Source organism: Patella vulgata, chromosome 7, assembly GCF_932274485.2.
Source record: "Patella vulgata chromosome 7, xgPatVulg1.2, whole genome shotgun sequence".
Taxonomy (NCBI): domain Eukaryota; kingdom Metazoa; phylum Mollusca; class Gastropoda; family Patellidae; genus Patella; species Patella vulgata.
Window position 1 is genome coordinate 52,977,354 of NC_065885.2, and position 23,425 is coordinate 53,000,778.

The 23,425-nt window shown below is 33.1% G+C and overlaps 1 protein-coding gene across 1 annotated transcript in view; it reads right to left on the minus strand.

The window, feature by feature from the left end:
- Window positions 1-19,531, minus strand: part of LOC126828790 (voltage-dependent calcium channel subunit alpha-2/delta-1) — a 47,586-nt gene extending 28,055 nt beyond the window's left edge. Inside the window, exons 1-12 of the mRNA XM_050558773.2 lie at window positions 19,405-19,531; window positions 13,268-13,349; window positions 6,443-6,583; window positions 5,777-5,836; window positions 5,405-5,534; window positions 4,221-4,352; window positions 3,020-3,077; window positions 2,629-2,679; window positions 1,873-1,972; window positions 1,314-1,391; window positions 957-1,046; window positions 263-391 (exon numbers count right to left, since the gene is read on the minus strand). Of these exons, the coding sequence (XP_050414730.2) occupies window positions 263-391; window positions 957-1,046; window positions 1,314-1,391; window positions 1,873-1,972; window positions 2,629-2,679; window positions 3,020-3,077; window positions 4,221-4,352; window positions 5,405-5,534; window positions 5,777-5,836; window positions 6,443-6,583; window positions 13,268-13,349; window positions 19,405-19,514 (1,161 nt within the window). The 5' untranslated portion in view covers window positions 19,515-19,531. The remainder of the gene's footprint in view (window positions 1-262; window positions 392-956; window positions 1,047-1,313; window positions 1,392-1,872; window positions 1,973-2,628; window positions 2,680-3,019; window positions 3,078-4,220; window positions 4,353-5,404; window positions 5,535-5,776; window positions 5,837-6,442; window positions 6,584-13,267; window positions 13,350-19,404) is intronic.
- Window positions 19,532-23,425: the final 3,894 nt, after the last annotated feature.

A 23,425-nucleotide genomic window follows, 5' to 3' on the forward strand; every position in this document is an offset into this window, starting at 1 on the left:
CTGGACAAAACAGTATCAATTATCAATGTCTGGGTGTTTATGTATGGTGGTTGCACAATGGCTTATGATGCAAGGTTTCAGTCATATTTCTCTTAACCCATCAAAAGGCATATTGAAATCTGACCTTTGACACCATGTATTGCTATTTTGTTCAGACCAATATTCATCTTAGTTGTAGCAGTCTATACAATTTAGGCTGGAGTGAATGAGACAATGAGTTTATTCAAATTTAAAACACTGTGAGTGTACACAGATTACTTACAGACTTGTTATTGGACCAGTTATATTCTTTAAATATTTCTTCAGCATTATCTGTTCCACCATCCGTTAACAGCATAATAACTTTATTACATGTAGCTCCTATACCAGACTTGGAATTATTCTTCTCAAACTAAACATATACCATATAACACATCATTATCACCTGATATATTACCAAAACAAAGCTTGTCGGGCAAGGTATATATACAACCTTCAGCAGCTTGATTGTTCTGTAATAGTTGTCTTTATCTCTTTATTTTTTGGTAATTTGTTTTTTTAGCATACAAAAAGCTTTGGTATTATGGGCCTGTACTGTAAATAATGATCCCGATCCAACTGATCAGGGACAATAACTCAGAAAGTATTTCATTGAAAACACTGGAAATCAATAGGGATCATCTTTACCACAGATCTATCCAATTGAAATATTTTCCAATTTACAGTACATATTTGGAAAATTTTATGGAGTTGTTATAAAAGAGATATTCTGTCACCTAGAGTATGGCATGGTATTTGGTAATATTTCCTTAGTATTGGGTAAATCGTTAATGCAGACATAGAATTACTCTCCTCAAATCACCCGTACATGTAATATACATATTATTTATTATATCTCAAAATCTGATAGTTTTAAAATATATAAAATATAGTATATTTGAATGATATATATGTTAATCAAAAATCATAGAAAATACCAATTCAAACTGTTCAAAGGCAAATCTTAATCCAACTTTAAAGTCTGCCATTCCATGAGCTTTCAACTGGTCCACATCTCTTGCTAATTTCTAAAATTTGAAAAGAAAAAAATCAAAATACATTATTCTCTATATGATAACTCAAAGCGCTTAATTAAAATTATTTATCATTCAGCCAAATAAATAAAGAACATTTTAAAATCATTTTCAGATAAAACTATTACAGCTCTACTATCTTTATTTCTGGTTAGATATATCCAATGAAGTCAAATAAATATATTTATTTATGCTTACACTAATAGCTTTTAATCATGACAATTAAAAAAAAACCTGTTTCTTAATATTTCTAATACTAACTTTCTTATTTCTGTAATTAGCCTGAACAAAACTTGAATGATTGAAGCAATGACCAACAAACGATACTTCCTGAGAAAACTGAAAAACAAAAAATATTATACAAATAACTAATGTCACAGTGAATTCAAAACATTAGATTTCTACTTTATGTACTTTTTACATTTTTTTAACAGGAATGTTGTAATTGGTTTTTCAACATTTAAAGGAAAACAAATCTTTGTTGTGAATGGTGATATATTTAATCACACACAATAAATAATCTGACAAGTAAACAACATCACTGTCTGTCAAACTCCTTCAAAAACATAATTCTTATTTTTCAATAAATAAGATTTTTATGCTTTTACAAAATAACCACAGCTAGGCTTCAATAAATTGTAAACAAACAACACAGACTTAACTTTATCAACGTTACGTAGATTGTTGATGCAGTAACTCTGTAAAAAGTTGTTAAGAAAACTCTGCATTTCAATAGGGTCCCTCTTTAGGACTAATAGAAAGGGGTAATATACTTGTACTCTGACATGAAATGCAAGTGTGTAAAAATTGTTTTACTTACAGATGCAATATTAACAAAATCATTTTCTCCTAATGTATCTAAGATTGATTTAACAGCTACTTTCATTAATTGTAAAGCTTGACCATGTGTACTACCACTCCTGTAAATATATTATAAAAATAAAAATAAAACTGGTTGAAATATTCTACAAGTTACTATAATACTATATTAATCTTAATATCCTAAAATTCTGAGACCATGCCTGGTGCCACAAAACTTTTTTTTTATTCAGGAATTACTTACATTCTAACATGCAATATGTTTAAAAAGCTTGAACATGTATCTTCGATTGTGTTGCTGTAATGTCAAAATATAGTTTTAAAACCCTGGGAGCTTTGACCAATGCCACATGTTTATTTTTAACCCACAGTATTTGAATAGAAATAATAATACTTCACTGAACATCCATATTACCGGTATATACATGTATATTAACTAAAAGTACAGTATATATATACCAGTAATATGGATGTTCACTGAAGTATTATTATTTCTATTGAAATACTGCAGTTCAAAAATTAGTTAAACGTACAGTAGGCCTACTCAATCAACCATTTTAAAATCAATTATTTCAAGCTCGTTTACACAATTATGATTCACGAGGGATAGTCTGATTCTGTGCAGAATATGCGGCCATTGAGTAGAAAGGTTCTGTTTAATATCAAAATATTTGACACTTTCTAAATAACCGGGTTTGTTTTATTGTATTGTACATAGATATCAAAACAAGCACACAATAATAAATAAGAATCTTACGTGTCTATTAATATCATCATATCTTTTGGAGAACTTGAACCTTGGGTGTACCTAATAACATATTGGGAGAAAAAATTAAGCAAAAAATAAAATAATGAAAAAATGAAATTTGCTGAGTAATTATTACTGCAGACTGAAAACTACTTTATCATTATCCCGAGTTATTGATGATATATCAAATAGAAATATATGCAGGTTTATTAATATACACTTAATCAAATCTGTTACAGAGTTCTTTGGTTAAAGACAGAAATATGTACAGGTTTATCAATAAACAATTTAATCAAATCTGTTATGGAGTTCTTTGGTTAAAGACAGAAATAAAGAGGTTATAACAGCTGGGGTGACTTATTAAGCATGGGATTTAATATCAATGATTAAATATACTTACCATGATTGTCTTCGTACATCATATAAATCAACAGGGCCGTGTTTAATCCATTTACTTGCTGTAATTAAAATATATACCAGGTATTAAGAAAGTCTTTATCTGATGAGTTATTAGATTAGGTCAAAATAAAATATACTTTTTTTTTTTATCTTATTTGCCAAGAACTATAATTTGGTCTTGGCATGATTTTCTCTTCACAAATTCCAATAATGTTTTCAAGAACCTTACTCAGAAATTAAGCTAGAAATGCTAGGAAATGGATAATACAAACCCAAATAAAAAACAGAAAAAGATTTTCCGATCGCCTGGGGCTAACTAACTGTAAACACATGAAAGGTTTTTTCTTGGCCTTAATTATCAAATTATTTGATACTGATAAATCAATGGCATTTAGTAATTGAACTGGAAATACACAGGTCAAAATTCTATGGAATACAATTTGTGAGCGACATTTCGACTAGGCTTGTCTAGTCTTAATCATGAAGTGTTGATCATTAATAAACATGAATTGTATTCCATGGAACTGTGACCTATGTATTTAATAGATTCTGGTCTTTATGGGGAATTGGTATTTTTAATTAAACTGTCATATCATGTAATAATATCTCAATATCAATTTAAACATACATTATGGAAGATCAGATATAGAGCTGGCAATTCTCACTATATAATAGTTAAAAAATAGATAATGTAATGGGAATTTGCTGAAAATTTCAGTCAAATTGATCAACTCGGAACCTAGAATTTAGCAATTGAATTTTTGGCTTAGTCTCGATCATCATTACTAAAGTTGGTGCAAAAAAAACCATAGTCTCAATTAACCATTTTTTGATTTAATTATCAACCAGCGTTGTGCAGCAGATAGGATTCTAATCCAGTAAATATCGCAGGCTAGCGATGATATCGAGAGTTGATTATGGTCTGGATAAATTATTTAATGTCTAATTAATAATTTAAATAACATTTCAGGCTTAAAGAAAGATGTGCAATTGGCAGAATTAGCTCTTGCATAATGTATGTTTAATAGATGTAAATATTTTCATGTGTTTTATCTTCTTGTAAAAGAAATCCTCACATCAAATTTAATCAAAAGTTTATACTTTTCACCATTATGAAATATTTAGATAATTACTTTGATTTTATTATTCATTAGCATTCTTTAGTTATCTAAAAGTCAAAAATTAATTATCTAATAACAAACCTGGTAGTGTTCTCATAAAACCTGTTTGACTTCCGAAATACTGCCATAGTATTTCTGAATCCTCTTCATAATTCTGTCTGAACACGTCATCTAGGGCTGCAGACCACTTCAAACCATTCAATATCTGTATGTCTATAAATAAACACATGAATGAATTCACATTACATCCAAGATGTGATAAATTGAATGAGAATTGATGACATAGGACAATAATGCTGATGTTTTCATTCTTTATTTCAGATTAATCTGTTGCATTTAATTTCCAATGAATTTAAAGTAGCTAAGTCTCTAACTCAATATCATCCAATGTCTTCGACATTGAAAACAGGAATTATTTATCAATTTAAATCAACATTGATTTTGTGATCTTACTGGGAAAATATGGGCTTCTGATATCCAATATTTAAGACAAAATAAACATTTTACCATTGGTACACAAACCGTGTACCATAATACGTTTCAGCACCATTTGTAACAAGGGACTCATAGAACAAGGCTAGACATATTCCGCAAGTCATGTCAAACAGTGACGCCACATTCTTATCTGATGAGCATGCACAATAAATACTATCTGTGTATACTGGAATAACCAGATGCTAGAGATTGCCATTCGATTGAGACATCTGGCATATTTCGCCGAACATAACTGACTAGATTGAATGTAAATCAGTTTATATACCGGTACATTCATATTACATTATTATATGCGTTGCGATTATTTTGTGTAAATTTCTAGGTCTCAAATATATGCGATTTATCTCCTTTAAATAATTTTTTTGAGTTAAATTAGTGCAATATTTAATATAAATCTTAGGACTGTGAATTTTGAATGTATTTTGCAGATTCTGTCTAAAATACAAACCAAGTTTTATAACATTCCATCAAGTGCTTTGTTCTCTCTATATATATAGTGTTTACAAGTGTTTATACATGTTAAGTGTGAATGGAAATGGGGAGATAACACAAACTTCTGAATTTCAATACGATTCTTCTTTATGCCTAAATGAACAATCTCTATGAATCTGACAAGAACTGTATTGTGTAGTGTTGACAAGAAAAAAAAAGTTGGACGGACAGAGAGAAAGAAATCTATTATTCACACGGAATAATAAACAATCCCTACAAATCTGACAAAGACTGTATTAGTTGGACAGATAGAAAGAAATCTTCTATTAATGAATTACCTCCATCGTAGATTTCTACAGGAATGTGAACACTTGAAATATTAAAACTAACATGTTGTTGAAATCGATCATCATAAGATAAAAGAGCTTCGGGCATATCATTAGAATTAAAATATGCTACATCTTTTTTCTGAAAAAATAACAAAACAAAACACAAAGCAAATTATTATTTGTCTTTTTCTAACAACACAACATTGGTTGTCAGGCAATGAAACATATGCCCTGAAACTATCATTAAATGTTTCAAATCAATACATGTATTCTCAATTTCTCAGATATCTGCACTTTGCTCAACAATGGTACCAGAGTGCCACTTATCACTCCTGTACATGCTGTAACATTCATTAACTTATAAAAGACTTGGCTTGCTACCTCTAATGTTTGATTCCAGGTATGATTGGCAGCTGCTGCTTCCGCTACATCAACAGATCTCTGAAATATATCAATTTTTTAAACTTCAATCGAAAAGATATCAATATTTGTAATTTAATTAATAAAGATATCCATTTTCTTATTCAATCTAAAATGTTCAACTTGCTTTTATAAAAAAAATTGACAGTTTGAAGATCTTGGAAAAAATATTTTCTCAGATTTAATAATTTTTTGTAACCGAATTAAATATTTTAAACAACATTTCTAACAATAGAATGAAATATCTTAATTAGCATTTCTAACAGAATTAAATATCTTAATCAACATTTCTAACCGAATGAAATATTTTAAACAACATTTCTAACAACAGAATGAAATATCTTAATTAGCATTTCTAACAGAATGAAATATCTGAATCAACATTTCTAACAGAATGAAATATCTTAATCAACATTTGTTAAGGAATTAAATATATGAATCAACATTTCTAACAGAATGATATATCTTAATCATCATTTCTAACAAAATGAAATATTTTAATCAATGTTTCTAACAGAATGAAATATCTTAATCAACATTTAACAACAAAAGGGAAAAACTTAACCTACATTCTAACAGATTGAAATATTTAACAAAATGTTTGTTAAAATAGAAAGAAATATTAACCTTTAAAGCTTCCATCTTTTTACCAAGCATCACAGATAGGGCAGCTGATAAATCTGTTACAATAGTTCGGCTATGGACACGTTCAAAGCTCACATGGACATCTTTACCTTGATTCTTTAAATCTGCAGCCTTCTGATAATTCTAAAATAAAAGAAACGGCAAATGTAAACTTATCAAGAAAAAGGATGCTAGTGCTACCATACTAATTCTGCATGATTTCAAAGTTCTTAAAAGGTTGGCTCAACTTATCACTGTCCACATGCAGCCCATATTTGTACAGGATTTATAATAAAATAATTTAGTAAAGTACACTGGTTTATATACATTGTAATAGCTTTCTGTTTTGTCAGTGTAACATTTAAATTATCATCTATTATCTTTATTATGTATTTTGTGAATTGGTTTCATTTCATAATATCTTAGCCTAGAAATGCATAAATTTTGGTCAACTTCAGGCATGGTTGTGCAGGTCCCAGAAATTTTCAAGCAGTCGATGCTATTTTATGTTTCTTTAAGATAAGTTTTGCAGGGGCTATATACCTAAACCATTATCACACAGTCATTTCTTGTATTAATATGAAGCCTACTCTAGTCATCTGAGTGGTCCCACATTTATTCTTTTGTAGGTAATTGGGGGCATTTACAAGACAATTTCATACAGATCAGTTTATAATTTTCGTCGTTTGAGGGTTCACAAGGTTCTACAAACTGAAACAAGGACTCTGGAAGTATCAAGTAATCCACAGAAATTACCGAAATACAACAGGCTTTTTCGTTTTCCTAATTTAGACAAGCCAACAGAGACTTGCAGACGCCCTCCGCTGAAATCCCAAAATAAATATATGACACATATTAATTAATTGCACATGTATCTTTTTGGAAAGTATCATGCAATCAACTGATTACCTACATGTATACTTAACTAACTTAACTAAGCAGAAAATGTTCTCATCATCAAACTTAGTCACGGTAATTGTATAATGTATCTATACTCGGAGTTTCATCGCGTTCACCAAATTAAAACCAAAGTTAACATGTTCCAAAGTCTCAACCAATCAAATTGTTTATCTTTACTTAGCCTTAGTGGAATAAGTGCATGATGGAACTCTGTCAAGACATTCACCTAATAGACACCTACACCAAGTTTGAATATCTGAAGGAGAGATATTGTGTTCCGAAGTCTCGACCAATCAATTTGTTTATTGCTCTGCTTAACCTGAGCAGAAAATTTTCATCATTGAACTTAGACGGGTATTGATGTAATGAAACTATACACCAAGTTTCATCACTATCAGTCAATTAGAAGTTATCGTGCCCCCAAGCGTCAACCAGTCAAATTGCTTATCTCTGCTTACCCTAAGCAGAAAATGTTCATATTCAAACTACACCAAGGGATTCACCTATTAAACAACTACACCAACTACATTCTAGCTCAATTTAGAAGGATAGTTATTGTCCCAAAAAGTGTGACAGACAGACAGACTGCTTTCTTCAAAAGGTGGGGGGACAATAATGCATATAAATTTCATACAGATCGGATGATAACTTTTGGCCTTCATATGTTCACAAGGTTCAACAAGGGCCATAATTCTAGAAGTAATTGATGAAAATTGCTGAAATTCAATAGGCTTCTTCATTTCACTAATCTAAATGAAACATGTATATTTCATACTAATGGAATGATAACTTTTGGCGTTAGAGCGAGTACACTGGTTAACATACATTGTAATAATATTCTGTTTTTATCAGTTTAGAATAGATACATTAAATGTCAAGTCAAGCCAACAGTGCGGTTGATGTCGTCCAACTTAAACCCAAAATAAATAGAGGACACACAAAAATTACTTTCATATTAATGTACATGTATCATTCTGTTTAACCCGAGTAGATAATACTCATTATTGAACAAGGTCAAAGTATTGATCACGTACATGTAATGAAACTATACACCAAGTTTCATCACTGTAACTCAATTTGAATTACCGTTACGGCTAGTTATAGTGTTCCAAAACAAATATCTGATCTCCGCCTAATCAAAACAGAAAATGCTCTACATTGAAGCTAGTCAACGTACAGATGTATTTGTTATATATTTAAAGACATGGAATCATGTTTAAAATCTGACTGCAATTACCAGCTCCACTGCCTCAGGTTGATTTAATTTTAAAAAAAGCACAAAATGTATTTCCATGCATCTCCATTGCATTGGTTATGTATAAATGAAGTTTAGATTTAGTTGAAAACATTGCTTAACAACTTTAAAAGAAAATGTAACAGTTAAGTTCATTTATTAGCTAGTCACAAATATAGCATCATTGTATTATTTTAAAGTTATCAGTACATGACTGTCAGCCTAAACAATTTATTCATAAAAATCAAAATAAAAAACAGCATTGAATTATCAAAATTCTTTAAGAAAATCGCATGCGTACGTTCAATAACAACTTTAAAACAAAATGTAACAGTTTTCTTAATTTATTAGCTACATGTAGTTACAAATATGGCATTATCTGTTTTTAATGGAAGTTATCAGTACATAAACTCCAGGCCTAAACAATTGTTCATAAACATCAAAATAAACCAGCGGCTGCCAGGCAGGATACGCCCACATTTTCGAGAGATGGATAGAGAACAAGCTAAAAAGAAAGTGATTTTTCCTACAATCAAGGGCCATAACTCAGGAAATTACAATTCGATATGCGTAAATATCGAAAGGAACCGAGATCTTTGGGTTATAAACGTACAATTCAAGTTTTAACAAAATCGGATAAAAATTGTGACCTCTATAGGGTCCACAACCTTGATATACATGTACCATACATGTATTTTTACGCTATTTGAGAACGAACAGCGGCCATTTTGTCTGTCAGTTTTGGGCCGATTTTCACGAAATATGAACTCAGCCGTCCTTAGGGTATAACGGTGATATAATAATACGTATTTTAAAATCGGATAAACATTATGACCTCTATAGGGTCCACAAGCAAATAACGTGATTTTTCGTACAATCAGGGGCCATAATTCAGGAAGTTACGGTCCGATATGCACGATTATCAAAAGGAACCGAGATCTTTGGGTTATAAACTTACATTTCAAGTTTCAACAAAATCGGATAAAAATTGTGACCTATATAGTGTCCACAACCTTGATATACCATATTTTTACGCTACTTGAGTACGAGGGGCGGCCATTTTGTCTGTCAATTTTGGGCTGAATTTCACGAAATTCAAACTCAGCCGTCCTTAGGGTGTAACGGTGATATAATAATACGATTTTTTAAATCGGATAAAAATTATGACCTCTATAGGGTCCACAAGCTAAAAACGTGATTTTTCGTACAATCAGGGGCCATAATCCATGAAGTTACGGTCCGATATGCACGATTATCAAAAGGAACCGAGATCTTTGGGTTATAAACTTACATTTCAAGTTTCCATTAAAATCCGATAAAAATTGTGACCTCTATAGTGTCCACAACCTTGATATACCATATTTTTACGCTACTTGAGTACGAGGGGCGGCCATTTTGTCTGTCAATTTTGGGCTGAATTTCACGAAATTCGAACTCAGCCGTCCTTAGGGTGTAACGGCGATATAATGATACGATTTTTTAAATCGGATAAAAATTATGACCGCTATAGGGTCCACAAGCTAAAAACGTGATTTTTCGTACAATCAGGGGCCATAATCCATGAAGTTACAGTCCGATACATGCCAATATCGAAAGGAACCGAGATCTTAGGGTGATAAACCTATATTTCAAGTTTCGTTGAAATCGGATAAAAATTGTGACCTGTAGACTGTTCACAAACAATTGTGGGTGAACAGTCTACAGGTCACAATTTTTATCCGACAGGGGCGACGACAATATACGTCCACATGAAAATGTGGGCGTATAAAAAGAGCATGGAGTTATGGAAATTATCTCAACCAAAACTCCTTAAAGAGAATCAGATGCGTTCGATCAATAATTGTATCAATGGGTCAGAACTTAGAATCTTGATGTCATCACATCCTTCAAAACAACAGATTAAGAAATGAGAATTCTCAAGGGTGCCTCTTACTGTTAGATCGTAGCAAATTGCCAACATTTCAACACAATTACAGCGTGTAATACACTTCTGACTAGTCGTCGTACATGTAAATACTTCTATTGATTTTATACGCTAGCCTATTTTTTTGAATTAGAAATGTCATCCCCAAAGAGTCCTTGCTGAAATCAGTTATAAAGAGCACATCAGAATCACATTCATGTCATTTGTAGTGGGTAATACAATTCCATTTTATGTACTGGGACTGAATCAACATTCAAGACATTTGAAGAATGCAGATGGGATCTAAATCCAATATGGGTATGCATTACCTAGTTACAGCCATGAACTTCATATTACATTATAATTGTCTAACTTATTAGAAATATTAATGTATAGAAAATTGCAGTCAAATTACTTGATATAGTGCGAATTTTTTAATTGTTTGATATTTCAACAAAATGCATGGTAGATTGTTTATTATCTATTATAACTCAGTAAACAACACCAATACATGTATTTAAGTGTCCTGAAAAATCTATTGATGGATTGTTAATATAAATGTATTGGAAATTTCAGTCAGATTACTTGATTCTGTGCAAAGTTTTCAGTGTTTGAAGTTTTGACAAAATGCACTGTACAATGCAGATGTAGATTGTTTATCATTGTAAACCACCCAGTCTCACTAATACATGTAAGTGTCTGGTAAAATCTTTTGTTGGATCTCTTTTTAATCTGACTGGTTTGTTTTCTAATTAAAATGTTAAACAAAATCTTGACCAATCAAATTGCTGATCGCTACTTAGCCCAAGCAGAAAATTCTCATCATCAAACTTAGTCACAGTGTTGGTATAATGAATTTATACTCCAAGTTTCATTACTCACTCTCATCTAATTAGAACCAAAGCTATCATGTTCCAAAGACTCAACCGATCAAACGAGTGGAAAATTCGCATGATTGAACACTGTCAAGGCCAACGCTTACACTGTTGACCACCATTTCCGCCAATTGGGATTAAAATATAATTTCGGCGATAAAATATTTAACCTGGCGGACTTTTGGGTGATAACTCTTTTCTGTAAGGCGATTCTTTATTAACCTTGGGGATATTTTTTTTTTTTTGCTGTGATTTCCAGTCCATTACAGTCTATTGCACTTGGCAGAGTCAGTTCCATGTATCAATCAATCAGGTATCAATAATAGAGCTATCTTCTGTCTATTATTTAATCTTGGATTTGTGTTAATAAATATTTACAGTAAGAGTAGTAATACATGTAAACTAATTAAGAGAGACCAAAGATTTAATTATTTGTCTTCAAATACAAATCGGTGGCTTTGCTGATGGTTTCTATATATAATCAAAATGGCGGATACTATATGAACAATACTCTATTGATTTGTTTGGGGTTATGCCTTCTGTTTGATTTTTTCTTACTGCAATTGCCTATACCGCCAATAAATGAAGCCAGGTTTATTGTTAGAGTTTATAAATGCGTGAATATTCTTGGTGTTTTCGAAATTCAGTTATTATCAAATAATATCATGGCATGGGTCATAAGCGAAGAACTGAACAACCTTCTTCAACGTCTGATAATAATAGAAAAATGTCAGATTATTTTAGTATTCCACGACCAAAATGCGCCAAGACTAAAGGTGATACTCTCGTCCATCTGATTTTATACTCGTGGATGTTAAAGTGATTTTCACTTCCACAATAGCTCTACTAGGCCTACCTCAAAAGTCTGTGGCAGAGAAAAATTTTGAAAAGCGTAAAATTTTATGTGGATTTGGAAAAGGTACATGTAGATCTTTTTGGGTTTAATGGAAATTTTCAAATTCTTGATCCAGCTACCAAAACAATGTTTTGTTAAAAATTCATTCACAACTGATTGTAGCGTACTAAAAAAGCTTTCAAAAAATAGCTTCTGCAAAGCAAACAAGAATTTTGTAAATTGTAACATCGCAATTTTATGTATTAATATTGAAAGTAAAAATGTAATAAAAATTATAGAAAAAAACTAATAGATATTTTCATTTCTGGTGGCGTGGAGAAAATATATGGTTAATAAATTAAAATGAAAAATTGGTGGAAAATAAATGGAACCCAGAGTGAGCACTGTTCAGGGCATTCACCTGATAAACACCTACACCAAGTTTGAACATTCTACCTTAATTAGAAGTACTGTTATTGTGTTCAAAAGTCTCGACCAATCAGATTGAAGTATCTACTTAGCCAAAGCAGAAAATGCTCATCATCGAACTTAGTCAAGATATTGATGTAATGAAACTAAAACTATATGCAAAGTTTCACAACTCTCACTCAATAAGAATCAAAGTAATCAAGCTCCGAAGTCTCAGCCAACCAAATTACTTATCGCTCTGCTTACCCTGAGCAGAAAAAGTTCATTACCGAACTTAGTCAAGGTATTGATATAATAAAACTATACACCAAGTTTCATCACTCTGACAAAGTTATCGTGTCCCAAAGCATCAACCAATCAAAGTTTCATCACTCTCACTTAATTAAAACCAAAATTATCGTGTCCTAATAAAGCATCAACCGATCGAATTGCTACCCTAATGCTCATCTTCAACTCAATCAGGGCATTTGCATTATATACAACTACATCAAGTTGGAACATTCTAGCTCAATCGGAAGGAGAGTTATTGTGTCCGAAAAAGTGTGACTGACCCATTTCGATGAAAGGCAAGGGACAATTGTGGATTAAATCGTGAAGAATTAAATATAGTCAGGCTTTAGTAAATGTAAAAACACTTAGAATTTATACTTACTAAATCAACAATTTGTAATGCAGAAATCATATTTAGCATTTTATCTAAATCATTTCCTAGTTCTATACTCCATTGAGTAACCCTGCAAGAAAAAATTATAAAAATATTTATTAAAATACACGTAGTTTAACATCAAGAGAGAGTGAAAACATTAATCTACCACACTATGAAACAAATGAGAGGAAATTGGATTCAACTTTGTGTCATTTTGCAAAACAAATTTTACCTGGACAGTACTAATAAACCAACTTTGACTATTCTCCTTGTATAGTTATATGTATCTAAATAAATTTTCAGCTCAATGTATTGAGCCATAGGGAAAAGATTGCCCAAAAATTTCTTAATAGGATATGTCTTAAAATTTTATCTGTGAAATGTCTGAGCAAATAAACACAATTTACTGGTACTACATTGTACATGTACATGGTAGCGGCCACCTTACATGGTTATCCAGACTATCAAAGCTTAGTTCTATTAAAATTATCCACTGTACCAACATTTTATTCCATGTGACTGACTGCAATTGTTAAACTAACATGGACATTCACAGTACATTTGTACATGTATCAAAACCTGTGATACAGAAAATTGCATAAAATCTTTTGAAAGGCTTTGATTATATGAAGACATTTGATCTGTTGTCTAATCAAGGGAGGTTGGGTGATCGATCCCTGCATTGGCCGAGAAAGTTCACCCAGATTTTCCGGCGTGATTACCCCTTGTCAGTGATGCAGGACGGAGGGCCTGACAAGGACAGCTGTCTAGTGTACACATTGGCATGCACGTAAAAGATCCCTTGACAGTTGGAATTCGATATAAGAGTAGACCGTAGTGCCGCTGTCCGGGCAAAATTTCCCTCATAGCACACTGTATAGCGTATGCCCATCTTCATTAGCCCAGTTCGGAGCAAAACAGTAGGACATTAAACCCCATTTCATTTCGTCTAATCAAGGTAACAGGTGTCATTATGTTAAAACACAGACCCACTGTACGAGCACGATTGTTTAAAACCATGTCCATTGATGTTACCTTCAACCCAAATCAACAGAATGAAAATAACATCCGACTTTAAAGATGGATTATGTAAAATTTAGACCTATAATAGTTTAATAATACATAATGAAAAAGGAATATATTGAAAATTTCAGTCAAATTACTTTATTCTCAGCGAAGTTCTCACTTTGAAGTTTTGATAAGAATAACATACAGTGGACTCTGTCACATCCGATGTCTGATCACTCCAGATTGCTGTGACATCCGACATGATTTTCATGTCCCGATTTATTTCCTTATTACTTCAGTCAAAAAATCGCTGGTAAATCCGGATTCTGTATGTTCCGGATTACGACATCAATCAGCCGTCTCGTCACATAATTTCCATTGAATCGACACCGTATAATCCGTACTTCAAACGGTGGGTGTGAAGCATCCAATTATCGGTGAGATTAAAACTCAATGGGTGTGAAGCCAGAAAAGATTAACAAGCAATCACCAATCAATTATCGGTGAGATTAAAACTCGCAAGCGCCAGTCTGTGTTGATTACTTTGATAATGTTATAAATTCTTTGTTGATTATTTTACAATTCATAATCTCATGTAAGAGTGCGCTTGGTATTTGATTTTAGTTACTCATGTCAAATACCGCTACATTATATAAAAATTGCCGCGATTGAAGAATCATTATACATGTACATTATACAAGATGTTGTCCAGGACTCCGCCTTACGATATGCTTCCGGTAATCTTAAGCAAACTACTTTAAACGATTACATGCATTGATATTTATAAATATATTGTACGCATGCATTGATATTACATGTAAATGATTTTATGAATATATTGTACGCATGCATTGTTATTGTTAATTATTTAATGTATTAAAATTTTGAAAGTACAGAAAGGTTTATCATTTTTAAAGGGAATAGCATTCTGGTGATTCGAAGCTACAATATAAAAATACTTCCGGTTTTCGAAGTTACAGTATTTCCGGTTATGGAGAAAGCTTGGTATTCCGACACGCTGTGTGATCCGAAATATTGTAACGATCCCGTACGATGTCGGGTGTGACAAGAGTCCACTGTAGTCTCGATTTTCATTGATATCATTTGGAAGTTTTACATATTTTTAATGGTTTTCAAGGAATTCAGTAACCCCATGTAAAAATTCCTTACCCTTAATAAATAGGCCAGTCATTCAAAATTAATTTTCTTGATCAGAATGTTAACGCCTCTTTAAACAATATTTATCGATGAATATTCTTGGAAGTGAAAATCTGTCTAGTAAAGATGGTAAATAAAGTGTAAGAGTAGAAGAATGTGTAGACAAGTGTAATTAATTATTGATTTAAGATGTTCTACTTGCCAGTATAATTACCACCACTATCAAAAAACACATGTTTATCAGTACATGTATATAATCAGTATTATTACTATCAGACATAATAAAAACATATGATTAAACACCGGGGCCCTTATGATGCATGATGTTAAACTCTTTATTTGATCTTTATTCTGTGCCCTTATTCACGAAAACTTAAACTAAGATACAATCGAAATTTTAAGAAATACTGCAATTCGATTGGCTGACATTTAAAATCAATTTGCATATATCCAATTTGCATATTGGTCAGCCAATCGAATTGCAGTATTTCTTAAAATTTCGATTGTATCTTACATGTAGTTTAAGTTTTCGTGAATAAGGGCCCAGAATAAAGATCAAATAAAGAGTTTAACATCATGCAGTGTACTTTTATCAAAAATGTTATAGCTTTCTACTGATTTTACTATGCCATCGTCATGTATCTTAACCCACGGACCGTATATATATGGGCCATGCTTAAACAAATAAAGTAATATTATTTCTTTTTCATGAAAACCAGTCTGATCTTCATGAAGTGTTATATTTAAAGGAGCGAAAAATCTCTATTGATTGGAAATTAAAAATGAATGAAAATGGGTCAAAAAGCACATATTAATGTAATTTTATTGGATATAAACTGATTTACATTCATTTTAAAACACTATTATTGTAATTTCTAATCAGCTGTGTTCGTTGAAATTGAATGGCTGTCGCTCGCGCCTGGTTAGTTTAGTTTACATGGGAAGAACGGTTTGACATTTCACTTACATGTACATGTACACACTGATGTTTAGCATCGTTAATCAAGACACCTCTTTACAAATCGCATTCAAGAGCATCGAGGAGTTTACGGGTTCGAAAATTGTTCACTCTGTCTTAAATATTTAATATCACTACATGTACAATCTATTTCAGGTGCCCATATTTTCACGGTAAGATAACAACATCGCTATTGATTGGAATTGACGAATAATTTGTGTTTGTAATTCCAAGACTCTGGATAATATTGAGTTAGTGCTTTACACTTTTACACCCTGTAATTACATAACAATAATAAGTCTTTACATTATAATACCTGTAATATGACCCCTGATACATGTATATCCAAACTTATGGAAAGACGGTTGCCAGCCAACAAAACACAAGATCACAACACAACAGCCATCTTCCAAACCATTTATACTTGTGAATTTTCTTTAATTCTTTTGTACATGTAGGCATTTAAACTGGGATGATAATAATATGAATTGAAGAATTTTATTTTGTTAATGCTGCATTATATTGTATATAATTGTTCTGTAACTGCGAAATATAATTGTTTCATGTAATCAAAATAGCTGGGGTTTTTTTTGCAGTACATTATCCATGGGCAGATAAAATATTCCAGTTGGCAGATACAAATTGAAAGCCAGTGTGAGGTTTGGCTTAAGAATTATTTTCAATTTCAAATTTCAAATCTACATGCGTAATTCAGTTAAGATGCATGACGCCTTCGCAATTTTATTTAGTTTATTTTAAACTCTAAAAGCATAAATGTAAATATTGTAAATCTTGTTTTCCTACTCTATTGCTTCTAGTAACCCCAGGCAGTCGCCATGGTTGATCTCATAACATTCTAAATTATATTTAAGTGGAGGTATTGATTTTATTTCATGTGCCGAAAGAAATAGGCTTCCCTTTAAAAAGATTGTTTACAATTTTATTTTTTCTAGAAAACACTTCGGGCACTAAAATGTTTTAACACAATTTCACAGTATCCTATTTAAAGTGACAGCAATAGAGCATTTGTTTTAAAATAAACATGCATACACAAGTGGGTCTATTTTCTAGCCCAACCCCTACTTGTCTGCGAGACTGACAAGCAAAGTTTGCCTAGTTGAATGGGATGAATAATAGTTAGAAATCGAGGAAAAATAGGTAAAAACACTACTGTCCGGTATAAATTATACACCATAGAAATACATTTTCAATTTTGTCTCAAAATTACTAAAGTATCAGGACTGTATTGAAGAGACATTAAGCTGCATTCCATTTATTGAGCACCTGTAGTCCAAAGTCATGTACTGCTTAGAAATGCAACTAATACAGTACAAAGTCTGCTATAAAAGTCAAATTATAACCAAAAAGATAACTCTACCAAACATTAAACAAGTTGAAAATTTTGATATTTGAAAAAGTTTGTCCACATCCTGATGAACAATTCCAACGAGAATATGCCAGGCACAGGTAACAATACAGGTCAATTCCAACATGGTACGGAATCAATACAATATGTAGGATTACACAGCATGTCAGAATACTCAAATGCCTCAATACCGGAAGTATTATTTTACTTTTGTCCACGCCCTTAAAGTTAAACCACTTGTGCATAATTCTGTTGATGTCTTCAAACTTAGCGTTAGCGTAAAATCATTTCTTATGGCAGTTAAACTTATCAGCAAAAATGACGGATACTGTAGTACGGCCAATTGAATACTTAACGCCTAATTCCCTCCGTACAGGCACGCTTTGCAGGATGATCACACATATGAATTGACTTGAGAAACTCAAATCAAATACCAAGTGTTCTCTTACACTCTTACAAGATAATCAACAAAGACAGACACGTTTCATGCTCGCAGATAATTGATTGGTGACTGCTTGTTGGTTACCACCCACTGATTAAGGCTGAATTATCCAAAGTTAACTGAACGTAAATCGTATGACGGGACTGCTGATTGATGTCGTAATTTTGAATATTTGGAATCTGGACTGCTCAAAACTCTTTTGGTTGAAGTAATAAGGAAAAAAATCAGGGCATGAAAATGATGACGGATTTTACAGAATGCTGTGGTATTCAGATGTCGGAAGTGACAGAGTCTACTGTATTTAATTTGAAATAAACATAAATTAAATAATGTATACATTTCTCTCCATTCTGAGTAACATGTTGACCTCGCTGATTTGATTCACACACCATGAATTAAAATATAACTTCTGGACTAAAATTTACCGTCTAATAATAGTTATCCATACTTTAAAACTTTTAACATTGTTTACAATATTTCTGACACACTTTAACTTTAAAACTTTTAACATTGTTTACGATATTTCTGACACGTACACTTACATGTGTTATTTGTTATGATTTGCAGAGTAGACTAATAAATTAAATAATGTAGCATCACCTACAGTATTTCAGTTAATGGTTTCCTCTAAAATGCATGTGAATGTTTTCAGATAAAACATCCTGGCATTCTACTAGTTTTAGTATTTCTACAGCTTCTAGGAGGATGCTTAAGTATGTACTATTACCTTGGCTTATCTTCATGTAAGCATCAATACAGGAAAAAGTACAGAAAAATTGAGTTTTAAGTTTAGGGATTTGACTGGCTTATAGACTAGGCTATATGTGTAACTTTTAGTAAACAAAAATGGTTTAATCTTAGTATAGATCAGTTTAAAGTTAAACGGTACTTCAACGACGAGATGGGTTCCTACAATGTACTTGTTTAAAAAAAAATAGTTTATATATAAACAATAACCCTATTCTGTCGGTTTCTCTTTAAATCAACTAACTTTATTATCTCTCCTCCTTTCACTAGGTCAGTCTAGACATAGTCGAAGATCAGAAAGAAGTCTGATGGGATAAAAGTGAAGAACTTCAACTTCCACTTCCTGATAGAATTAGATATCGTAATAATAATACCGATTTCATAGAATGTGCCCATGGCATAAACGTCATTGTTGTGGGGAACACGTTTGTATTCCAATTCATTCAATTCAAAATTTCACTTACTGGTCTAATGTTGGTGGCAGCTTAGCACTTTCACATATCATAAAAACACCAAATAACAGAAAACTAAAATATATTTCAAGAAGCCGATATCTCTTCTTATTGACGGCCATGATGCTGTTCGATATCAGCCTCGTTCTTGGAGCTACTACAGCAGCGCCATCTCGACAGGTGCTCCATTCAGTGGCACCGGAGAAATGGTAATCGATAACTACTCATTAACCACGCAACTCATGTAGCGTGCGTGCTTAGTCAAATTAGGGAAAATGTCGAGTAGGCTACAGAGATGTAGAGATTTCTTACTTATTATAAATGAATTACAGTGTTCACTCATTATTCCAATGTCCATAGCATGTTAAATCCTGCAACAATTTGTCTACGACTAACGGAATAATTCAACTGTGTATTTCTATTTGATTAAATGTAATAAAAGTTAGTTTTGTTTTGTCCTTCCATTCAAATTGATACTGAATCCATTTTACATGGCCATTTAAAGCCTACAAAAATAATTTGACAATTCAATTCTATCACATCTGTCACGGGTCGTGAATTTACCCTAAAATCAGCTATCCGACCTGCTTCAAAACTGAAACAAAACACTGAGTTAATCTGCTCAAGATGTAGGCCTATAATTGATTTGACGAAATATGTCTGTTTTGTGTTTGGATGATTATAATTCTTCTATTTATTATTGCGAATGTTTGGTGCGGGTCATTTACTTTCAAGGGGGATTTGGTGGTTAAACAGTTTGGGAAGACCTTTCGGTATTTCTCGCCAAGCATGGCCATCATTTTGTCAGGTGTGGCTCCCTCGGGTCAGACGGGGAAAGTGTGCAGCCAAGTCGTTCGGATGTGTCGAAAAACAGAAATACAACCGTGTACACATTGGTTTGCTTGTAAAAGAACCTTTGACAGTTGGAAATCGAAGAAGAGCAGGGGACGCCGCTGTCTCATGGACAAACTTCTCCTCCATAGCAATGCATATCTCAGGTCTAACTATTGAAATAAAAATTACCATAACCGATGTTGATCCCGTAATGACTGAAGTATTATTAGATTTACGAGATACCCCATTCCATGCCTGTTTACTTCCATGTCCATATCCAAGCTGATTAATTCTGGACGACCGTTAAAACGTTATTGTTTTATTGAAGTGTAATAAATGAAGTTGTGGTGGGATAGACTTGCCCCTCGGATAGGACTGTTCCTTTAGTAAATATTGCAGAAATGTTTGTCTAAATCTTTGCGAAAATGTGTTATTTCATTAGAAGACGTTAAACACATTTCATTTCTTAAACATCCGCCATAACACGCATGACTTTGTTCAAAGGTGTTTAAGACACACTTTCGTCTTCCTCTAGTCGTGAGAGTGGGAGATTTGGAGGGTCTCTCTTCATGTAAATCCAGCACTCGTGGAAGTATAAATATTAGGCTAACTGTGCAAATATATTAAAAGTGTGTTAAAGCGGCATTATGTAAAATTAGAAAAAGCGCTATAATATTTTTAAAATTTATAATGAAAAGAGAATATTATGTCAAATTATAATCTAGCCTCGATTGTCATTTCTACCGTTGTTGCGATATTAAACAAAGTCACGATTATCCATGTTTACGGTAACCATGGGATATTGGCGTGTACGTAAAAGAACCCTTGACAGTTGGGAAATACTAGGCCATAGCGCTGCTGTCCGGGCAAAATTTTCCTCATAGGACACTGCTTGGCACATGCCTGTCTTCGATAGCCCAGTAGGAGCAGAACAGTAGGACGTTAAACCCCATTTCATTTATTTTCCTGCACCTTGCATTGGATTTTATTATTTTAGTAACGAAATATTGTAGGTGTGTCAAAAATCAGGAAACAAATTGTCAACAAGGACAACGGGCTCACTTGAATTTTACGTATAGTACGGTATTGAAAGATTTATTTACAGCTTGATATGGGGTACATGGAAAATTATGTTTCAAACTGAACTATTTATGGTTCAGCTAACACTATACTTTACAATTCATCTTAAAGCTGGAAATAAATTTCAATTATTGACACCCCAGATGGGATTGTGGATATTTTATATCACTTCTTTGAGCATCTATTGAACAGTGTATTGTTGTAACATGGTATGATTAAATCCTCCTTGATTTGGACAAATCAAATTGGATATATGCAAATTGATTTTACTGGTCAACCAATCGAATTGCAGTATTTCTTAAAATTTCGATTGTATCTTAGTTTAAGTTTTCGTGAATAAGGGCCCAAATGAATTATTCCGGATATTAGCTTACAATTATTCTACATAATGGTCATTTTATTTATCGTTTCTGAGGGGGTGGGGAGTAGCAAGTTATAATTTTTCGAACCCAATAAGATTAATAGATGGGCGACTGCATTACGACCGAGTACTAGGATATCTATGGACTGGGGTCGGGTGTTCGATCCCTGCATTGGCTGAGAAAGTTCATCCAGATTTTCCGGCGTGATTCCCCCTTGTCAGGGATGCAGGACGGAGGGCCTGACAAGGACAGCTGTCTAGTACTTCGGATGAGACGGAAAACCGAGGTCCCGTGTATACATTGGAATGCACGTAAAAGATCCCTTGGCAGTTGGAATTCGATATAAGAGTAGGCGATAGTGCTGCTGCCCGGGCAAACTTTCCCTCATAGCACACTGTATGGCGTATGCCCGTCTTCATTAGCCCAGCATAGGAGCAGAACAGTAGGACGTTAAACCCGATTTCATTTCATTTCATTGCAGAACACTGGTTGACAAAATATACTGAATACGTTAATCAATCTATTGTAAGCTTACTATGCAGCTTGTGTCTATAATTGCATTGTCCTTAACCGTTAGAAATATTATGATGTCCGATAAATATACCTCCTGTAAAACAAATTATGGTCAGGGGAACATACCTTCAAAGAACAAATGATTTATTGTTTCTTTACGTATTATAAAGGTTAATAATGTAATCGTGGGTTATACCTCCCGTTGAGAATAGATCGTTCAAATTACACGCCTGTCTCTTATCTACTGACCTTCTTCATTAGCCCGGTTGGTTCTGATGATACAAATAATCTGGCCTTAAGTGTTGTATACAATATTTGGTAGTCTGTTTTACACTCCCTCATTTAGCAAAGAGCAATAAAAATAAGAAATACCTTTGTTAGTAATGAGGTGTTGATCTGATCTTTCCTATAGTAAATAATTGCTTTCGAAACGTACTAATGAAATGAAATGGGGGTCCTATAGGGGACATTTTGCCCGGACAGCGGCGCTACTACCTTCTCTTATTTCGAATTCTGTACTGCAATGTGTACACGGGTCCTGGATTTGTCGTACCACCCGAACTACTAAGCAGCACTGATAATGGCAAACCACCCAGGAACTTTCTCGGTGTATACCAGGATCGAACACGAAACCCCCGGCTTACTCACTGAGCTATACCACGGCTGCTAGAGATACTAATGTTTTGACGAGACATTAGAATCCATTTCGTCAATAATCATACAGGCACATAGATTGTGTTTTAGGTACAAATTGGGAGAGAAAGTGAAGACTAGACTATTATATCCCTTCTACGTTTCTCGTTCATGTTTTAATGGACACCAAGTCAAACATAACAACTAGGAAGTTGAAAGCTCTTAGCAGAATTTCAATAAAGACACCGAAACAAACAATGGTGAAGCAACATGATAAATCAATTTACAGTTGTTATAAAATAAATTCTATGTTAAATCAGAGAACCAAATAGATACGCAGCTGATGTTTTTCATGCCCGAGTAACCGAACCTATTTAATCGGGTACTAGATTCCAATTCTCCTAATTTTGGGCGAGAATACGTCAAATTGCGACACCGGTTCTCAAATGAAAGGGAGCGGGGTCATTGGGAAATGACAAGCAAAGTCTGTCTAATCGTTCGTGAATACCTGGGCTCCAAACTTGTATACATACGCAATGGTGTGCACGTTAAAGAAATCTTCAAAATTCATAGAAGTCGAAGAAGAGTATATGGTAACTGTAATGGGTTTC